Genomic DNA, 20,955 nt, shown 5'->3' on the forward strand with positions numbered 1-20,955 from the left:
GTCGTAGATGTGATGTGTCTCAGCTTTAGTAATATTTTTTTACATTTTTCTGATGTTCTCATGCAGAAAGGCCTAGCTGAAACTGGGAAGGGTGCACAAATACTTGGAAAATGTAATTAAAAAGGTACTCAGAAATTAGTTCTTAATAATTTCCTGACAAACAGGAATAGTTGCATACATGAGGTTTCATAGAAATCTGTCCTAAGCTTGGTACCATCCTGCATTTTCATAAATGACTTGAATGATGGAAGACCAAGCATACTTGTGAAATTCACACATGACCACCACATTGGCAGGCTTTTGGGTGGGGGGGGGGGCAGGAGAGGAATTTAAAATGATCTTGATAAATTTAAGAAATGGTCTGAAAGCAATTAGGTGAAATTCAATAAGGACAAGCACAAAATCCTAGACTCAGGATGGGAAAAATCTATCACATAAAGACAAAATAAATGCAGGAGTGTCTCTTTCCAAAAATAAGGCAATTTTTGAAGCAGAAAGGAATCAAGATTGCAGTCCAATTTTTGTGAATACTGTGGGCATTGAGAGTATCAGGTAATAAATGACCACTCCTCTAAGACTTAAACCTTAACTTTTCATCTCCAGGAAAGATCACAGAAATTCTCACATTGCAATTTCCTAAAAGACTGGAAAGGGGCAGTAGGCTGGCTTTGCTCTTCCCTGATGTTGAGATTCTTTCTTACTGCACTACTGCTATAAGCCAAGGTGCATTTGGAAAACCTAGGAAGAAAGAATGAGGAAAAATAAATGCCTTTTGTTTGCTCTGTAAATACCAGTGTCTCAATATTGTGATCCTCTCGATTTTCCTGGCTGATAATATCCTGCTTGCATGGAGTTAAATCAAAGCAGGCTGTCAGGGAGAAGCTAGCAGGAAATGAAACAATGTAGGGCCATAAGTAAGTACAAATATATGAGGTCCCATCATGGAGAACACCGAGGCTCGCTGAGGAAGCAATGGGAACAGATCCATGAGACCCAGCCCTTCCCATGGCTCTGAGTGTGCACCAGGTTTGTCACTGAAGAGAGATTTTGTGTCCTGGTGGGGAGGCACGATGGCCACTCCAAGAAATCATTGCTGAATGCCAGCTTTGCATTCATCCCTGCATAAGATCAAAAGGAGAGCAGCAGGCCAGGGGTAGGCTGGTTTGGAAGGAAATTTGGGCAGGGGACCTGGAAGGAGCTGCTGCAGGACAGGCCATCCCCAGGGAGGGGACAGGCACCTGTCCTCTGCCCGTGCAGCGAGGAGGAGCAGCTGCTGCTCTCACCTTCACTGCCCTGCTGTCCAGTGAGAATGAAGAGAGGAAGCTTCCCTTTAGTGGTGTTATTGATCTTGACTCCCTCAGACTTGTTTACGGAGTCAGCATTTTAAATATCCTTCCACAGATCAAAGCCAGCTCAGCTTTTAGAGCAGCAGGAGGGAGACACGGGAGGCTTTCTCTGCAGAGCAGGATGTGCTGCCTACAGCTTCCTCCGCTCCCCGGGGACTGGGTGTCCTCTGCCTCCCCCACTTTGTGTGGTGGGGCTCTGCATCTGCTGTGGTTTAAAAAAAACCCCAAAACATTCTCGTGGCTATGCAGGGCGTAGGCATTTCAGAGACCTCGGGGGTTAAGTGGGTGTAGGAGATAGCTGTGTGTCCTACGCAGACCAGCAGAGAGAAAGGGAGAGACGGTGCAGCGCTGGAAAAACTGAGCAAGTGACAAATGTTCTCTCTCTAAGTAAATGAGTAAGCAATAAAAGAAAATAAATACAAATTCATTGGTTTAACTCAGAGGCAGCTTTTGCTGGCTTTGGTGTGCATGCTTGTTCCTGGGCACTGCAGCTTCCAGCACCATGTATTTTTAATGATGTCTCCACAGGGACACAGATGAATTTTGAGAAGATCAGTGGGACACATGGGTTGCTACTGTGTCCTTTGCCACCTATAAGAAATGGGTGGCAATTCTGCAAACAAGCCAAAGATCTCAATATTAATATGCCACTTAGAGCCACTTAGCAAATAACATCCACTTTTCCAAGGATGCCACTTGATTAAAATAAAAGCTTCCGTCAAGCCCCCAAAGAATCCCAGTATTAAATCCAGCTATATTGCAAGCAGTGGCATATTTTTTCCTTGTTGTTATTCTTTAATGACAAAATAGAGAAAATATTTTACCTTCTATTAATTTCTCTGGGTTTGATTACATTATTAGTCCCATAAAGACTGTCAACTACCCCTAGAGAGAACCAGGTTCATGACAACATGACTGGCTGATATAAGTGAGCTGTGGCTGTGTGGTCAGATGGGATGGTGTCAAACCAGTATTTGCTGCCTGAAGAGAGAGACTATTTGCAGAGGAAACTCTTTCCTGTGCAGAGGTGTTTAAATCAAATTCAAGCACTTAAGATTTTTGCAGGTGGGTGATTTTCACTCTGTGTGTATTTACCTTCTCTCCTGCTGATACCAGCTGAAGAGAGGTAATTGCTGTCAGCTCCAAAGTATCAAAGTGGATTGGAGGGGGAAACATCACCTGAGCCTGTGGAGCCCACAGCCCTGCAGAGCAGCAGTGCAGGTGATGGGGACACTGCAAGGAGTGAGCTCAGGGCATCGAGCAAGGCCCACAAGGCTGCAGCAATGCTTGCAGCCTGGCAGAGAGACACTGAATTCATATAAGATATAAAGGGAATACATTTTACTTGTAGTTGTGGGTAGGAGAGCACTGAAATGCAGCCACCTTTCTGGGTCCAGTGTTTCCACCATAAACACAAATATATTGCCCCTCCTAGCTGCAAGTATAAGTCCAGATGTAGGAGTTGTGGTATCAAATGCTATGGAATTTATGTTTCCTAAATTCTTCATCTAAAATCATGGTTGTGTTCCAAGACCATGCTGTCTCTAGAGGTATGAACTTCAGGCTGTGGTGCCTTTGCTTGCCAACTCTAAAAGAAAAAGGAAGGATAAATTAATCTCTTATGTGCTGAGAATGTGTTCAGCGAGCCACCTAGCTTGGAAGGGGTTTATGAAAAGGCTCAGTTCTACAAATATTTATTGCTATATTACTGTGCTATTGTTCTGACACAAAATGTGGGCTTCCTATCAATTACCTAGGAGAGAGAAAAAAATCCTAAACCGGGATCTAAACTCTAGATTCTCTTTTTTCTTTTGAGGAGTAAGTAATTGCAACAACTTTGGTTTTTATTTGTTCAGGTCTAAATCAGTTGCAGTCAATTAAATTTTATGTAAGGGAAAAAAAAATGACAAATGAGACCAAGCAGATCAGATAATCTCATAGTCTCCCTGTGGACAGGGTGAGGTCAGTTCTTGCTTTAACCTTGCACCATACTGGTTGCAAAGTCTTATTATTGTTGTTGCCATAATATCTTTTTCCTCCTGCAGGATGCACCCACATGGCAAGATGCTGACTACATCTGGGTGATTTTCAATGTTCCTTCCATGCTCCCCTCCTTGGCTCCTTTGTCCCTCACCACACTGTCCTTAAATGATTCTTTGTCACATGTAAATGATCAATTTTTTGTAAAGCTGAGATCTTGTGAGTTTGAAGTATCTGCTTTTGCCTGTGGGAAATCATTAGGCACACTGGTCAGCTAAAGAATTGGGGGAATGTCAGTATTTGTTGGTGTACACCTTATAAATCATAAAGTAACTCAGAGCTGCAAGACTGTGTAAATGCCTGCACCGCCTAGGTGAAGGTTGCAGCTAAGATCCCTGCTCACCCTTGGAGCTATTTAGGGTGAGTTTCCCATCCTCTGCAGGGACAGACATCCTATTTAGGATCAGCTGTGTTGATGGAAAAGAAGCAGCACCTGCTCACGCCCTCCATCCCTGTGGCTTGCTCCTGGGGATGCTGGTGAATGTGCTTTGGAGCCTGACCCGGGGATTGGCTCAGGTCAGCAATTTTAACTGTCTTAAGTCATACAGTAGGATTTGGGCTTGCCTGCTTGGAAAGACTGGGATGCTAATGTCCCCTTGGGTGCTTACAGAGGGGAAGACAGCAACCACAGCTGCTCCCAGAAAGGCAGGCTGTAACCTTGAATCTGACAAGTTCACTGGCTGAATGGAATCCATTTAAAGCTTCCATAATCAATGCAGATGCAGAACAGATGTGAAGTCTCACCTGGCATTTTGTGGTTGCATCAAGCAGAACTTGAAGCACATGAGAAAGGAGCTTGCACCTTCCTTGCACTGGCATCTTTGGACACTCTTGCAATACTTAGAACTGAGCCCAACATGAATGTTTTTTGTTGGTCTTGAAACTGGAAAGGGGCATTGGTGGGATAGTTTTCACTGGGAAATTACATCATGTTAGAACACGTTGCTGGAGACTCCTGGTGACTACCACCACAGTGTCACTTCCTGCCACAAACAAGGCCTGGGAGACAGCTGTGGGGAGGCCAGGCATCATGGGCTGGGCTGATCCTGCTCTTGTTTGCAGCTCCTTGGGCAGTGGGTGACTCAGCTGCAGCCAGGACAGGGCTGAGCCCCAGCCTCAGCATCATTCCAATGACATGGTGCAGGCATGCTCTGCTTGCTGCCTCTAAGTGCCAACAAGCTTTTTGTTTGGTTGGTGGTTTTGCTTTTGATTTTAACAGCCTATAAAGAAGTAAATAATGTTTTCTTTTTTAACAGTCTCAAAACAAGGAAAATCACCCCTCTTCTAAAAACTGTGCCTATGAAACCTCTAGTAAATTCAAAGTTTTTGTCTGCAAATATTCTCCACTGAATAAAGAGGAAGCATAAACTGTGAGTAAGAGTTTAGATCTTGTAGGGCTACAATACTTGAGCCATCCCTTTGGGAGCTTTCTCAGTTTAAAAACACCTCCCTTTCCATTCTCTCGTGGTGATTATCACACACAATTTTATTGAGAAGCAGCTCAGACTGAACCACTTCAAAGACAACACTACATTTGCAAAGGAAGGAATTTCTCTCTGACAGTTCAGCAGCATCAGCATGTCCTGGAAAATAAGCATGCATCACAAGACAGTGTGCTACACATGGGGAATCCTAAACAAAAAACTGCTTATAATGAGGCTGCACACAGAGAGCTCACATGATTCTGAAGTAGCTGCTTTCAATGCCTCGGGGCACTGAATTAAACTGCTCAGAGCAAAGAGAAGTTGCTCTTGGGCTTCATGTGAAAATCATTATTAGGGGAAATAATTATCATTTTGCCATGTTTGTACAGTGGAGTCTCAATCAGCGTTGCCAGAATGCAAATTTTTAACAATAAAAAACACCAAGTGCCCCTTTCTTTCTGGAAAATATGGGGATTACAACTTCAGACAACATATAATTGATCAACTGGCATTGAACTAATTTATTGCACAAGCTTGATGCTTGCAACATGCTATTTAAAACCACTGACACAGGGAACACTTGCAACCCATACCTGAGGCTGATGGGTGACCTACAAAAGCTGAAATGACTGGCAAAAATATTTTTCTTTGGCATTTTTAAAATTAGATATTTACTTTTCTTCATTACTCTTTCTCTTTTTTGTAGGGACATGTGCTTTCCTGGCCACTTTTTAAATATTCATTTGGAAACCTGAGACTAAGTTCTGCTTTTTATTAGGTTTAATTTTAAAAACAAACAAAAAAAAAAAGCATGATTGCAAAAAAAAAAATCCATTTTACAAGCAGCTTTACCACTGCTATGAGTGCTAATGGTAGGAAATCCACATCTGGGGACACGCAAGACAAAAATATCTCACGGTTATTTTTGACCACTTAGACCTGAAGGTTTGTGCAGTGCTACAGACCCAACCAGATCCCACCCAGCAGGCTGTGCCCTGAACCCCCATCCTTGCACCCTGCAGCACACCAGGCAGCCTCCCCAGCAGGCTGCAGCAGAACCTGCCTTGCAGCAATGCCAGCTGAAAGACTGTGTGTCCCAAATCCCCTTCCCTCTTGCCACCAGGGATGTACATCCAGATTTGGACTAGGAAAACATGACTTGTGACACTGACTTGGTGCCTGCCTGGCCACTGGGTTTTCTTGTCTAACCATGCAATACTTTTCACTAGCAATTAGAATTGTTTCTTTCTTCTTCTCTTCAGCAGTCTCTTCTACACTTGGAGTTTGAAAATTAGCAACCTCAAGGTTAAAAAGAATGCTATCCCAGAAGGATGGGATTACACATAATGCTGTAATGCATAAAGGATTGCTCAGAAGCCACGTTCAGGCTTAAGGGCAAAATCTCTACTTTGCCATTCCCATATCCCAGGATAGAGGGGAAAAGGGGGATGTATACATACAAAAGATTCATCCTGACATAGCATAAAAATATAAAAGACAAGGGGCTGAGACAAGACTTTACAGAAATGACAAACACAGCCTGCATCCAATGTAAAGAGTTATGGAAAACCTGTTATACACTGCAAGCTCCAAAATACTATTTCTCAGAGAATTAAAATCACCTTCTAGGAAAAAAGGAAAAAATAAAACCTCCTCAAAATGTCAAAGCCACGAACTCCCCCTGGCTTGCAGTTCCTGTGTGGATTTGAGCTATTTATAAAGGCAATCTCTAGGGTTCCTGTCATGCCTTGCTGTTAGCATGTCCTGAGCTGGCTCACCAGTGGATACAAACCTGATCTATATAACCATGGCAATAAGTGAAGGTATCTGTGCACACTCCATGTTGTGCTTATTAAAATAACAGGAGTTGCTGCATTTGATTTATAAAGAGATGAGTAGGTTTCTGCATGAAACTCGACTAATAGTTGAAAAAGGCTGTTCTGCTATGGACTGAAAATGGTCTCTCCCCACCCACACATTCATCTGGGATTTGATCACCAACCTTTGGGAGAAACTCATAAAACGTATTCCACTTAGCAGATTATATTACAGGGCAAAGGAAAACCTTGCAGGCTCAAGATTTGGGTGGAATCCATTTATTCCACATGTGCAAAGAGTGGATGAGGAATTGGAGGATCCGCAGCACCAAAACCTCTCTGTGTGCTACACATATAAGCCACTCTTGATTGAAATCCTGTAAATCTTTTCCTTATATAATATATTCCCTTGCCTGGTATAGCTTGATTTCAATTTCAACTGCTGTTTTTTTTCTTTCCATCATGTTCAAAACTATCATAAACAGTCTGTAAACTCTGCATCACAAATGGCTCTCTAATGATAAAAAAGGTATTTTCAAGTGAAAGATCAGTTCCTCATGTCTAAATTGAAAAAGGGGTGGTGTCATTCTGCTGGAGGTTAAAAAAATCTATTAATCTTAAAATTATTATAATATGGTAAAAAAGATAATAAATACAGAAAGGAATGTTCTGCAGACTCTAGCCAAGGAACCAAATTTCTGGCAAGAAAATAAATACTTACTCCAAAGAAAGTTAAAACTCATGAAGCATCCATGATGGAGTTTTATATATATATATATATATATATATATATATATATATATATATATATATATATATGTATAAAATTTCTATTCTATTTTCTTGAATACATATTCAACAAAATGGTCTGTGTCTAAAAAATAGCCTATATCACAGTCAAAAGTATTTTTCTCTGCTAACAAAGTAAGGTTCCTCTTCAATGAGGTACTTAAAATCCATTACTTGCCTGAAGGAAATGTAATATACCCCCAGGACATACCCTTGCAAAATCCTGTTTACTTTCATGGTGATGGTATTCCTCACCAAAGCAAACATCTGCACTTCTACAGCAATTGCTTCAGGGATCTCTACTTGCTCTTTCAGGAAACATCTGTGTCAATATACCTCATTGAAGACGTTCCCTGCAAAAGAAGTCTATCACCATGTTCTTGATTTATTATTATTTACTGTTGTTCTCTCCAAATAATTCCAAATTTTATCTCCCTCTCTGAAGATCTGTATGTCCTTTGCTTGCTTGAATGGTTTTACAAGGATGAAAGCAGCATTTCCAAAACACCACAGTGAGTATTGCTGTAGTTACAGCAAAAAAAAAAAATAAAAAGGGGACTTTGATCTTTGGTATTTATAAAAGCTAGCTTATTATCAGGATATCTTATCTGTTCTTAGAACACAAAATAGTTCATTTATGAAAAGAGAACTCTTATGGAAATAAACCTACTGGATCTTAATTTTAAATGCAAAGGCATAAAAGGGTTTTGTCCTTCGTAATGTGAAGAAAGCTTGTTTCCAATTCTTCAAATATTTTAACAAGGAATATTGTGTATATACAAGGTTTGTGATATCAATTGACTGGTTATTAAACATAGTTCAGCTCTTCCCCTGCTTCCAGCACACTCACAGACACATGTGATATTCATGTTAACAATTTATTTCTTGGAGGGAAGAAACCAGTGTGTTCTCAGTCCAGTTATCCCAGAGGTTGCCTCAGGTTATTTTACTTTTTATGTTTAATATTGCAGGGATTTTATGGATTTACCAAAATACCATAATTTTTATTTTTAAATCACTATTTTTTTAAAACAGATTCAATCCAGATCGGGCCTTATCATACTCTGTTTCAGTTCACTGCCACCATATGTAAGTGTTGTCAAGGCTGTAATACATAAAGTATCTGGCTCCAGGGCTGGTTTCAGTGTGGTTTTGGAATACAGATTTTATAATATGCAGTTTCCTTCCTCTGAAGTCAGTGGGCTATTCTGTGGAATAAGGTTTCTGAGGCACAGGTCAGCTCTTCAAAGGCACGTAGGCACCCAAATCCTGTTTAAGGATATTCCAGTGATTTGAAACAAGGTGCCTGCCTTATTCCTTCCAAAGAGGGGGGATTTCCTAAACCAGAGATAGAGCCAGGTTAAACAGGCGCTCAGGCACTCCCCAGGCAGTCTCTCAACTACTTGTCCTCTACCCTTACTGCTCGGCCACTTCCATGAGATATAGGCAGGACATGCCCTTCTTTTGAGACTCTATTCAAGCAGGATCATCCTGAGATTGATCCAGCTCATGCCATGGATGAAACTGAAGGAGCTGATGGATTTTTGCCCTTGGATTGCATGGGTTTCAGTGATGTTGCTGCATTCACACGTGCAGTGAGCTTGCTACACAGACCATCTGCACACACATGCCTCTGGTGTGGACATCTGGTGCTCCTGGGAAGCACCACATTTGCTGAGCTGGAGCAAAGCAGCTGAATAGCAAGCAGGCAATGGTGTTGATAGTGTCCAGAAGCACTGTGCTTTTTGTGTCTTCTCTATGAATGTGCAACCTCTGAAGTTGCCTCAAAGCATCGGATCTGCTGTGCTGGTGTGTGGTGACAACAGCACGTGCCTCCCGCAGAATTTATCTGCTGCAGCACAGTAGTCACGGCTGTGAGATCTGGAGGGGTGCCAGCGCACTTGGAGCTGTTGTACTGGACCTTCAACTAAAGCTCTGTACACCCAGAAAGTCAGCCAAATATAGTAAAATCCTCAAAACTAAATTGAGGCTCCAAGACAGAAAAAGAGGACATGTTTTGGGAAACTCAGATGTACGGGGTTTTGACTCCCAGCACCAAAGGAATGTCAATTTGCTCAGTTGTCCCTTGGGTTCTGACTTTCTTGTTCGGACTTTCTGATCGATCAGTGTTTTGCGACTTAGGATGTGGACAACATCAGACCTAGGCCAGAACTTACAGTGGAGGAACAATGCTTTCAGCTCTGTACATGTTCACTAGGGAAAGCAGTTTTGAAGGGGCCTTGTTACTTTAGCTGTTTTAAATGGTGCATATGACTGGAGGAAGAGGAAGACATACACACAAGAGTGTGTATATGCGTGTACAGAACTTTAACATCAAGCCTTCAGGGTGTGGATTGGGCATGTTTGGTTGAAGTCCAGGTCCTGCCATAGGACAGGTCATAAGAAGCAGGGAAGAAGCCTTGCAGCAGGTTGCCTTACTCTGAAGAGCTGTGTCATTGATTCCAATAGGAGAAAATGCAACCCTCAGATACCTATATTAAAGTAGAAAATTAATTTGAGCAGACATTAAACTGGGTCATCCAAAGAACAGCTTTGGCCATTGGCATTTTCCAGAGTGGGAAAGAGTATGTCAGAGAATAAAAAAATTGCATCACAATTTTCCTGCTGTTCATATTTTTTCCCTAAGTCATCAAAAAACACTCTCTGTGCCCACCTCCTTGGTGAGTTCTTATGTTCATTCATAGCCAGAGCAGATACCACTGCAGTATTTGGGGTAGAGGTGTATCTTCCCTAACTACATATATGAAAAAGCAGGGCTCTAGATCCTCAGCAAGTTCCCCTCTCCCCTCTTGTCCTGGATTTGAGGAAGATGCAGGTCTTTGGGTCCATGCTAAGAAACCCTGTGGAGCTATAGGTTGAGGACAGGGCCAAACCAGGCTTCTCACAGACCTCTGGATTGGGAGAAGGCTTGAAGGCAGAGCAGATGGGCACGTTCCAAGGATGGAAGAAGTAAGCAGATATTTGAGCAAAACCTCACAGGCAATTTCTTCCAGCTAATCCCTGCTATAATTCTTCCCCCAGCAAAGCTGATCTGGTTCATCATTTCCATGAGGCAAAAGGCATTTTTGTAACTGCTCACTTCTCAGAGGTCTTAGACACTTGCTTTTAATCATATAGTGTATGCTGACATCTGGTGGCATTCAGCAACAAAATCTTCATTAAACAAATATGTTTCAGTTTTAAGGAGTCAGCATCCTTACTTTCCCTTAGCTGGGAGCAGAAAATAATTCCTCCCAGACCACTTCAGACTGGGGTTTATTGTAACACATTAGCATGGGACTGGCATGTCCTGGAACCCTTGTGGGACATGTGTGTGGGCACTGACCTCCAGATAAGGAAGGGAGCATCAGCCCAGGGACCATCAGCCCAGGGACCTGACTGTGCTCAAACACAGTCACAAAATGAAGCACGCGGCATCTTGTCATTCCCTCTTCTGAACACAGAGAAACAATGCACTAAAAAAAAAGTGATGCAAAACTACCATGGGTTTTAGCAGGAGCAGAACCACTGTAAAATCTTAGGTGGTAACACTTCTGAAATTTATCTTTATTTTAAATTGGAAAGAAAGAAACAAAACAGCATGTATGAATATCCAGAGAGATGTACCAAAACCTTGTTTCAGAGTATGTAATAAGTAGCATGGAATCAGCTGTCGTAGTTAAAAGATACCCATGATGTAGCTGTTCCATTAAAAGTTGGATTAAAATCATGTTTAAATTTCATTTCCTTCAATCCTTATCCTGCTTTTGATTAGTTTTAAGAGCAGTTGATGGTCTTATGATTTGAAGATTTTGCATTTTAAATTTTGTGTACACGGTCTGGAATTTTATGTGAAATTGTGTGTTTGATCTTTGACCTCTGTTTACTACAGTCCTGATTTGCCACTAATTTGATAGCAAGACATAAGGGCCTACTGTAAACAAGCTGCTCACTTTACATAGCTATGTTTGGTTCCTAAATGAAGAAGTATGTATGGAATATACTTTGGGTACTGTAGCCTCCTAAAGAAATAATAAAAACCACATCACTGCTTAGTTCTCCAGGTAACGTTTACATTTGGAGAAAATAAGTTGCATGCCTAATAGAGAGAGAAAATGTAGTTCTTATCCATTTTGGGTTTGTTTGCTTAAAATTATTCTTTAAAGTATTTGAAAGCTGAGGCTGTCTCTTTTGAAGTCAGTGGGAACTTTGACATTGATTTTAAAAGGATCAGGATTAAGCCTAAATTGGTAGGGTCTAAAAGGCAAAAATGAAAATATCCAAAGTCTACAAATCTCTCACTGATCCACCATGCAGAAAGGAAGGACAAAAGCCTTCTCCAAGGTCTGTAACATACATCTTGATTCCAGAACTTCTGTTTTTTGTACATTTGTGGACTTCAAGATGGAAAGCAACTTTCCAAAGGACTGTAATTGCTAGCATATGAAGTAGTACACACTTGCAGCATGGTCTTGTAAAGTTGCTGGGGGAAGGGAGATGAAAGCTGCTTATAAAAATCAACTGACTGTTGGTACACATCTTCCACAAATTGTCCTGCACTATCCATTACACTGTATTCCCTGCCTGCAACCCGCTCCAGGCAGATCCCCAGCCCACAGGTGCAGCCTTACACAGAGTGAGTGACCAGCAAAAGTCTGCTTGGAGGCATTTAACTCGGAAACACATCTGATCATCCTGCTCAAGCTCAGCACTTTTGGCATTCATCTGGCACTAGCAGCTGGATGAAAGCAAGGTCTTCAACTCTCTCCTGTACCACCCTGCTGGAACCATCTGTCCCAACGCTGAACTTCCCATCACCTGGGTTCTATCCTCACAGGAACACCTAAGTACCCTGGACAAAGGGTACTTTGGCAGAGAAGGAAACCATTTGGCAGAGAAAGAAACCTATTTGGCAGAGAAGGAAACCATTGACTCTTTAATTTTCTGTCCCGGGAAGTCTCAGTAACTGCGGCCAGAGCCGAGTAGTCAAGGACGGGGACTCTTGGACTCTTCTCAGCTGAGGTGTGGTTCATCTACAATGGCAAAGTGTAAGTCCAGAGAAGTGATGGGGCATGGGCAAGCAAAAAAGCTCTCTTCTTTCCTCTTCAGACAATCCAAGTGCATTCAGCATCCCAAACACAGGGGTGCTGGGTCAAGCTCTTCATGAATGACTTCCAGAGGCTAAAGCAACCAGGGGTTGGAAACTGCCTACTCTGTTGGTTTATGAGGTCCCAGTGTCATACAAGCCTGAGTTCAGGGACACACACAGATCAGGCACTGTCCCACATCATCTGAACTTGAAGCTGACAAAGCATCCATTGCAGTCTCCAAACCCTCGTTACCAAACAGAGGAGGATTATCTGCTGTTAACAGCAACCGATGCTTGGCCCAACAACAGCAGATAGAAGTGCAGCATCCAAGTGAGGAAATCCATGCAATTAACACCCAAAACAGTCTCTTGCATCTCCATTGCTCAGAAATATCCCAAGATGTTAAAAATTTGATGGGATGTAATCTCCCAGGCTGTGAAGTCCCTTCCCTTCTACCCAAAAATGACGAGCAATAGAATGTGGGAAGTCAAATAGTGCCGCCTTGCTGCTTACTCTCTTTAACCAGCCTTGAGATTTCTCAGCAAAACAACTCCAGCAGTGTCTGCTCCATCTTCAGAGGCACTGCCTTGTGCTGTGTGCTACTCCAAGGGAGTGAGGTTCTACTCACAGGGAGAAACAGTCCTGTCCTGATACTGGCATGGTCAGTCACCACACAAATCTGCACATCTGTTGCCTTTGCCCATGTGTATAAACAGACAGATCCAGCAACAGCAAGTTGCTGAAGATACTTTTCTTGAGGTATTTTTTGAGCTACCCAGTTTTCCCACGGTACAACAAATACAACAACCAAAGATACACAGAGATTGGTGCGTTCTGCACATATCCCCAGTGAAGTGACCTTGCTAATGTGTTGTAGTACCCACTGAAAATGCCTTCTGTTTCCATGTTTTTGAAGTGGCTGTAGTCTATCCTGCTAACCCAGCTGGCAGAAGACACTTCTGATTTGAAGGGCTCTCAAATGGAACCTGACTTTGGGAACAAACTTCCAGCACAGCTGTGTGCCACTGAAAACTGGGAGTAATGTTCTCAGTTGAAACATCCTGCAGATCCCATCTTCTGCTTCCACTTCATGGGACATTTCCTCAGGATATTTCAGGATTCATTCCTAAGGACTTAATACCTTTATGCCAAACATCTCAGCATCACTTTTAGCTTGAAAATAGAAATGCACAAGTGTAGGGGCTTTAGTACATAATTGTTTTTCCTAATGGAGGGTAGTAACTGAGAAGAAGTAGTTTTTAAAATATTTTTTAATATTTTAAACAGGCTGGCTTACCGTGTAAAGAGAAGTTAAATTAATCTGAATAGCTGAATAACAGTTTTATATGCAAGACAATCAGAGATCTTTTATAAATAAAGGGTGCCATAAGAGCCCCTGGCATGTTTAGACTGAGTTGGTATGTCTGGACCCAACTGTGGAACAACCATCTGTCACTGTTAGATCAACTTCAAAAGCAATTCAAACAAGGGCTCCATATAGACAGCATTACAGAAAACCTCTTCCAATAGCTTTCTTATGCAAGAGAAAGCCACAGTCATATTTGTATTTTAGGCAGTGAACCAACAAGAATGAAGCAAAACAACAGCAACTGTCCCCAAGAGATATTTTGGGCTGCTCATCTCCTCCCACTCCCCTTACACTCCTTTTCAATCTCCTACCAATCTGGGCATTTTTGGCAACAGAGAACCATACTGAAAGGGTAGTTGGCAGGCTGATAGGGACCACTGTGGCTTTTGGCTACCAAAGGCAATTTCTCCAGCCTGGGGGAGCATCAACCTCTTTGCTCCCTATTTTGAGCTGGGGCAGAGGTGACTGTGTGAAGAAGGGTGAGGAATGGGAGAACTTTCCTCAGCTCAGCAACCTTTGACAATCGTTGCTGCTTTTCCTCTTCATCCCAGGATCTGCTATACAACAAGTGCAAATTGAGGATGACAAATAAGAGCATTAGCCTGGTGTTTCTGCTCAAATGATCTGCCTTGAAGTAGCTGATGTTGACACTTAAATTGTCAGCAGACTTCTAGTTTAGCGCTCCAGTTAGAAGAATGGGTCCTTTCACACTTCCCTCTGGGCTATTGTTTCAACTCTCTCTCGACAGGGCAAATATCATTGCAGCAGTTTACACTCCAGTTTCACTGCACTGGTTATTTTGCAGCCATAACCAAGATTGCCTAGAATTTTTTTCTATAATGTAAGCTTAGACTGCAGAGAATAATTACACAACGCTGTAAAAATAATCTGCAGCAATTTACACAGCCATGAAATACTGGAGCTGTTTTTTTCCAGCATACCTATGGCTGCAGCTAATTCCAATATTTACAAAGGACTCAGTGGAGCTGTGATCACAGAAACTGGTATTTCAAGTTAGGCCACATGCATGAACAAAACATTTATTGTTTAAGACAAGATTTTGTATTTTGGGGTGCTATACCATCATCTAACTGAAGCATTACCTTGCCACCTCTGCCTTTTCCATATCCCCTTCTGTCTGGATTCATATAACATCCTGAGATATTATGTGTTCAAGTTGGAAAGTATTAATTTACCTACAATCTCTTTCCTGTAATTGTGTGTTTCTTCTGTTTTTGACCAAATTAATCGTACTGGCAGTCAGCTTTGCTGCTGCTCATTTCTGTGAGAGATCATATCTCCTTGCCTGCTGGAAGGTCAGTCCCCAGCTTGCTATCCTGCATGCTGACTTGTTCTCTCTCAAGGCATCTTGCTGACGGTACAACCACGGGCCCTACCGGGACTAAGCAATCAATGCCAGTTGTTCTTAAGAGCAGGAGAAAGCCATTGTAGCAGGGAGCAGAATAATTGCTCACTGACCCTCGTCTGCTGCAATAATTGTCAGGATTTGGGCGTTTTCAAACCCAGCTAAGCAAAGGAATGAACTAACACAAGTCAGCTCCTCCGAGGTACAGTGTGAGCTGTCTGGATTGCACGCAGTTGGATTGTCAACAGCCTGAGGATGTGGTGTCTTAATAGTTCTCTCTATGCTTCTCTGGAGGCCTGCTTCTGTCTCCTCTGTAGTTCTGCCAAGCTCCTACCTTGCTAGCTTTACACTCCCTTTAATGATCTTATTTAGCCTTTGTTTTCCTCAGAAGAAACAAATTATCAAATCAAAGCTAAAAGAAAGAATGAATAAAGTCACAGACTGGGAACAAACACATTGCCTGAAGTCTCTGCAAGGAAACTATTCGGGAAATAGTTAGAAGAGAAAAATACAGGACATAAGTAAGAATTTCTGTAAGTGACTATCTGCCATTGGGAACAACAACTTCCAAGTTTTGCAATCCAGCAGTGAGGAATTAATACTTCACTATTAGGTTTAGGCGGTGATTTGAAGGAGTTAAATTCCCAGGCTACCTTTTCAGAGCAGGGTGGGGCCCTGGGGAAGTCAGGGACTGAAAAAAAGGCACCTGACTGCCCTGGGAAGGAGCAGCAAAACCTGTCAAGCTCCCCTTCCTCTCCTGTGCTCCAGCTGCTCTCCAGCTAAGGGTGTCCTGGCGCACACCAGCAATTGCAGCCTTGCTGCACACACCTGCGTGCAGAGGATGCGAGGAGCCTTTCTCACATCAGGAAGAGAGTGCCACGTCCACATCCTGTTCAGCTCTCCTCAGGGCTACCCCTCCCCACTGGTGTGACATTGCCCGGCATGGCCAGTGGCTGGGGCCCGAGGGCAGGGCCATGGAGCCCATCCCAGGCACCTTGGAATGCCTCCTTTGGGGCAGCAGGCTCCGGGAGCGGGCCCCTGTCCGGCCCCTGGTACAGCGCACACAAGGTAAGTGCAGCACCAGCAAAGGGGCTTGGGGAGAGGGGTGCTGAACCCAGCCTCTGTCCTGTGTCCTCTGGAGAACCCCACTGCAGCACCTGTTTGCTGCTGGCTCTGCTCCCTCTTCACCCCATTGTTCAGCCTGCACCAGCCTTGCTCCCCCTCCCAGCAGGAACTGGGCAGAGCTGTTCTGTTCTGTGCTAGAGCAGCACTGCTTTCTGTCATCTGTGTTTCTGTCACTGTCAGTGCTGACAGTGGATTTAGGCAACTGCAAAAGAGAGACTGAAGCAGCCCCTAAGAGCTAACAATTTGAAGCATCTGCTAACAATAAAAATGAATTGGAGGTTGATTAAACCCTTTACCTTTTCTCTGCTTTTTGTTTCCCAAACTGGAAGGCACGGAAAGATACCCAACATTCTTGATTTTCTCTGCATAAGAGGCAAAGCACTTTGTCATGATGGAAAGTATTGCTATAAATTGTGCATAAAATGGCTTGCAACTAGCTGCTCTCCTTCTCTAGGGGCAGCCCAGTAGCAGGTGATAGCCTGAAGAAGGTCTCTAAACTCTCCCCTCTGGATTCTGCATTTGCTGCTGGGTGGATACCCATTTGGCAGGGTGCATTTTTCAGCCCCATGTTCTCAGAGCAAAGGAAAACTGAGAATTCCTGTGCACAGGTTCCTGGAGCAGCAGTACTCCTGGCTGGTGGCAGTGCTTCCCAGCACCAGAGCTGGGGTCTCTTCCTGGGAGATAGGAATGTGGAGCCAAAGGTTTTACTGTGGGTCTGTGAATTGGGGTCCCAGGGCTGTGAGCTTGCCCAGCTGCCAAGAAGATGGCAGCAATAGGGAATTCCCTTGGCATGGGCATACCCAGCTGCATGTCAAAGTGGGGGGTTTTTGTTTGCCTGGAAAACCTCCCAGTCCTGCTCCTCTACTCCTTGGGGCTATTGCATGAATATTGCTGGTTTTCAAACGTGGTCATTTGCTGGGTAGACCTTAATAGTATTTTAGAGCTGCTTGGGTGTCTGTGGGTGAGACTGATATTCTGTTCTTTTATTTACTTTATTTGTAGCTTTGGAGCAGTAGTGGGTAACTATGGGTCACGTGTTGATGCCAACCTTAATTTTTCCAACAGTTAAATTCTTCTGTCCACCCTCTTTTTCACATTTTACATTTTTGGAAGCCTCAGAAACAATCCCCTCCTCCCATTCGTGGCTATCCTGGCTGTGATTCAGTGGTCCATCCCATTTTCAGGTCTTCACACAGGGGCTCTTTCCCTTCCTCTTTTCTTGAGGTCATTTTGTCCTCTTGTTTGAAAAGGAGCTCTTTATTTTCTCCCTCTACAAGAGACCATAACTGCACTGGCTCTGAGCTGCCTGGGAACAGCCCAAAACAGCTGAGGTAAATTATTTGAGGAGAGTATTTTTTAGCCCCTTCAAACCCCATGAGGAGGTGAAAGAGTGAGATCCCCTTTCAAGGGGGATCTCCTGGACATGAGGGGCTTGGCACAGCTGCCCGTGTGCCAATGGATGGGCATCAGACACATCCACCCAGGAGCAGGAGATCTGATTCTCTAGGGAAATCCATGGCACTGGACTAGGCCTTCAGCAATGTCTGTAAACTCTCAGCTCCCTGGAAAACCTTAAGTGGCTGTGTCCATGTGGCTGTGTAATGTAATGCCTCTTGGTGTTGGAATTACATTTCTTTGTCTTTTGATTTAATTGGGATTATTCTCCTGAGAGGTCCCTGATCAGGCTGTTTGTATGCTAGCTGTTGGCTTAAGGGTGGAAGGGGGCACACATGGCCATGGGGAAGAGCAGTGGAGGTAGGATTTCTCCTTGGCATCAGCACAGCTGATATAGCTTGGTTGATACTGCCTGAGGAGCTGCATCTCTGAAATCAGCAATACCCAGGCCTTGCTCCCACTGCCCTCCCTATATAGGCAAGGTGTGTTATGGGACATGAGTGTGTTTAATGGTGCAATAAAATCTGATGAAATATGTACTTAGTTACCTGAAGTATTTCCTGCAAACTAATATTCTAATATTTTTGTGTCTGCTGGAGCAATGAGTGTAGGAAGCCACATGTGGGCTTTGTCTGCTTAATAGAAAGTGTATGTAATTGCCTCAATGTAATAAATTTTTATTTCCCTCAGGACTTCTCATAGGTTTTTACATATTTACAATATTGTTGTTTATGGACAAAAAACAATTTGCAGGATTAGCTGAGATTATTATCTACAGTACTGATCTTGGTTTGACTTTGTATTACCAGAGTAGGAGAGAACATCTGGATGAGAACAGTCACTGAGAGCTCAGATGAAACAGCCATAGAACAGTTTGGGTTGGGAGGGACCTTGCAGGCCAGCTAGTTCCAACCCCTGCCACGGGCAGGAACAGCTTCCACCAGACCATGTTACCCAGAGCCCCATGACAACTCTTCTGTAACTCAGCATTTCACATGTCTGTTGTGTGTAGACACTGTGTGTAGTTTTTCAAGTGCAGAAGCTGAGCCAGAGATAGAAATTTATTTCACTTCTGCTTCTTTTTCCTTCTTTGCCTGTCACTTCATAGACTCTGAGTTATTACTGGCTGCCCAGACAGCCACCTTGAAAGATTGTCTTATGTTGTGGGTTGTAGGAATAGATCATTTCAGCTCTGTATTTAGGGGCTGACAATGCTGACAGTTCCTTCAGGTGGCCTCTTGTCCCCTGAGAGTCCATCAGAGCCTGCCAGGTGGTGAGTGTGTGCCTGATGCCTGGCGGGGTCTCATCAGCCAGCGGTGGTGGCTGCTACCAGGTGTGATGAGAAATCCCACAGATTAGGCAGATTCTTGTAGAGGATTTTCTACTCTGCCTTCTACCATATAGATAAAATCTAGATTTTGTGTGGAATGCCACAGTTGAGGTTTGTAGCTAATTCTGTTCAAGAGAAACATCTTTGGTGCTTCAACTCTGGGCTACATCTGTAGTGCCACTGAGCCTCAGCAAGGTGAGAGCACCATTTGTCCCATTTTTTCCAGTTCCTGCTGGTACTTCTGATGCCATGGGGGCTGCTTCACCCGAGAGAGACCCAAGGCAGGAAGGCAGGGAGCTGTCTCCATGGAGAGAAAGTTTTTGTCTCCATGGAGAGAAAGTTTTTCTCTCCATTTGCCTTGGCTGAGGAAGCACCCCAGAAGCAGTGAGGGTCTCTTTAGCTGGCACCATCACCAGAGAAAAATGTTGTCATGGTACATCCCTACAAACATTCACCAGGACATTTTAAACACTTAAGCAATAGCATTTCCAACCATGGCTTTCAATTAGGAAAAACTCTTAGCAAGTCAAGGTGTCCATAGGAAATGTGGGTGGGAGTCAGAGGGCAGCATGGCCACAGCACAGGGGGGTTTCAATCAGGACATCTTTCCTCTGCAGGAAGGGAGGCTGTGGAAGGCAAACTGTCCTGGGGTTTTTAATGCTATTTTCTCAGTCTCTGTAGGATACCTCAGTCTCCAGTCAGGTCTCTGCAGATGTTAGCTTTTTCAGGTTAATCAGTAAAGCAGTCCCTGAGCATGGGGAAAGTAGAGACAGATGTCCTCACCCAACTTTCTGCTGGTGGTCTCATTTGTAAAGACTGCAGTGAAGTTTTTCCTTTTCAACACCATCCCTTCAGGTTTTTATTCTAAAACTCTTCACTGAAAGCAAACAAGGGTATCAAAACACTGACTCTATGTCATCCTGTTGTCCTTTACCTGTCAGATTTCAGAGTTCATGCAGTTTCAGTTTCCTTTATCTCATTGGGAAATGTGTTTGGGAGAAAGTGCACACCATTTCTTAGGTATTAGGGAAATGCATATTTTTTTCAGCCCTAATAAATCAAAACTTAGGAAGAGGACTTAGTTCAGCCTTTCAAATACAACATTTTTGAATCTCTTATAGGGGAATTCAAAACTTAAATGGTATAAGGAAGCACATGATCATCGAATGGGTAAGGTTGGAAGGAATCACAGAATGGGTAAGGCTGGAGATCATCTAGTTCAACCTCCCTGCTCAAGCAGGGCCCCTTAGAGCACATTACTCAGAACTGTGTCCAAAAGGCTTTTGAATTGTTCCAGAGAAGAAGACTCTACAACCTCTCTGGGCAGCCTGGTTCAGTGCTCTGTCAGCCTCACAGTGAAAAAGTTCTTCCTATGTTCCAATGGAATCTCCTATATTTCAGTTTCTGCCCACTGCAGCTAGAAGCAAGAAGCATTGCCTGATTTTCCAGTGTTGTTCTGCTGTCAAGAATCCAGCAACTTCCCATGGTTTAGTGTCCATTTAACTAGTTTCTGCTAGAAAACAATTTGTGGCTTTGGCTTATAAATGCAGGACTCTCAACTGGGCTAGCTTGCACACACAAGCTGTCAGACTCTGCCAGAGCTGTAGGTCTGATCTGCTGAGGGTTGTGTTCTGATTAGCTTTAGTGTGAACAAGAAACTGAGACAAGAGGGCAAAATTGAACACTGGTTAGGAAATATTGCCCATATCTTTTTTAACCTCATACGTCTGTTCTGCTGTGCTGAACATCAGCTGTCCCTGCAGATGTAAAGATCCCATCTCTGATGGGAAATGAACACAAAGCTTATAGGATGCAGTTTTCAGCTTAAAGAGAGATCAGCTGCTGCTTGGGAACTTGCTCATGA

At 43.3% G+C, this 20,955-nt stretch overlaps 1 protein-coding gene across 1 annotated transcript in view; it reads left to right on the plus strand.

The window, feature by feature from the left end:
• Positions 1-16,183: 16,183 nt before the first annotated feature.
• Positions 16,184-20,955, plus strand: part of NIPAL2 (NIPA like domain containing 2) — a gene marked incomplete at its 5' end in the record, with an annotated part of 50,229 nt that continues 45,457 nt past the window's right edge. The window contains one exon of the mRNA XM_084221999.1: positions 16,184-16,309. Coding sequence (XP_084078125.1) covers positions 16,184-16,309 — 126 coding nt within the window. The remainder of the gene's footprint in view (positions 16,310-20,955) is intronic.

The sequence above is a fragment of the Fringilla coelebs genome, assembly GCF_963513975.1.
Source record: "Fringilla coelebs genome assembly, chromosome: 1".
NCBI classification, from domain to species: Eukaryota; Metazoa; Chordata; class Aves; order Passeriformes; family Fringillidae; genus Fringilla; species Fringilla coelebs.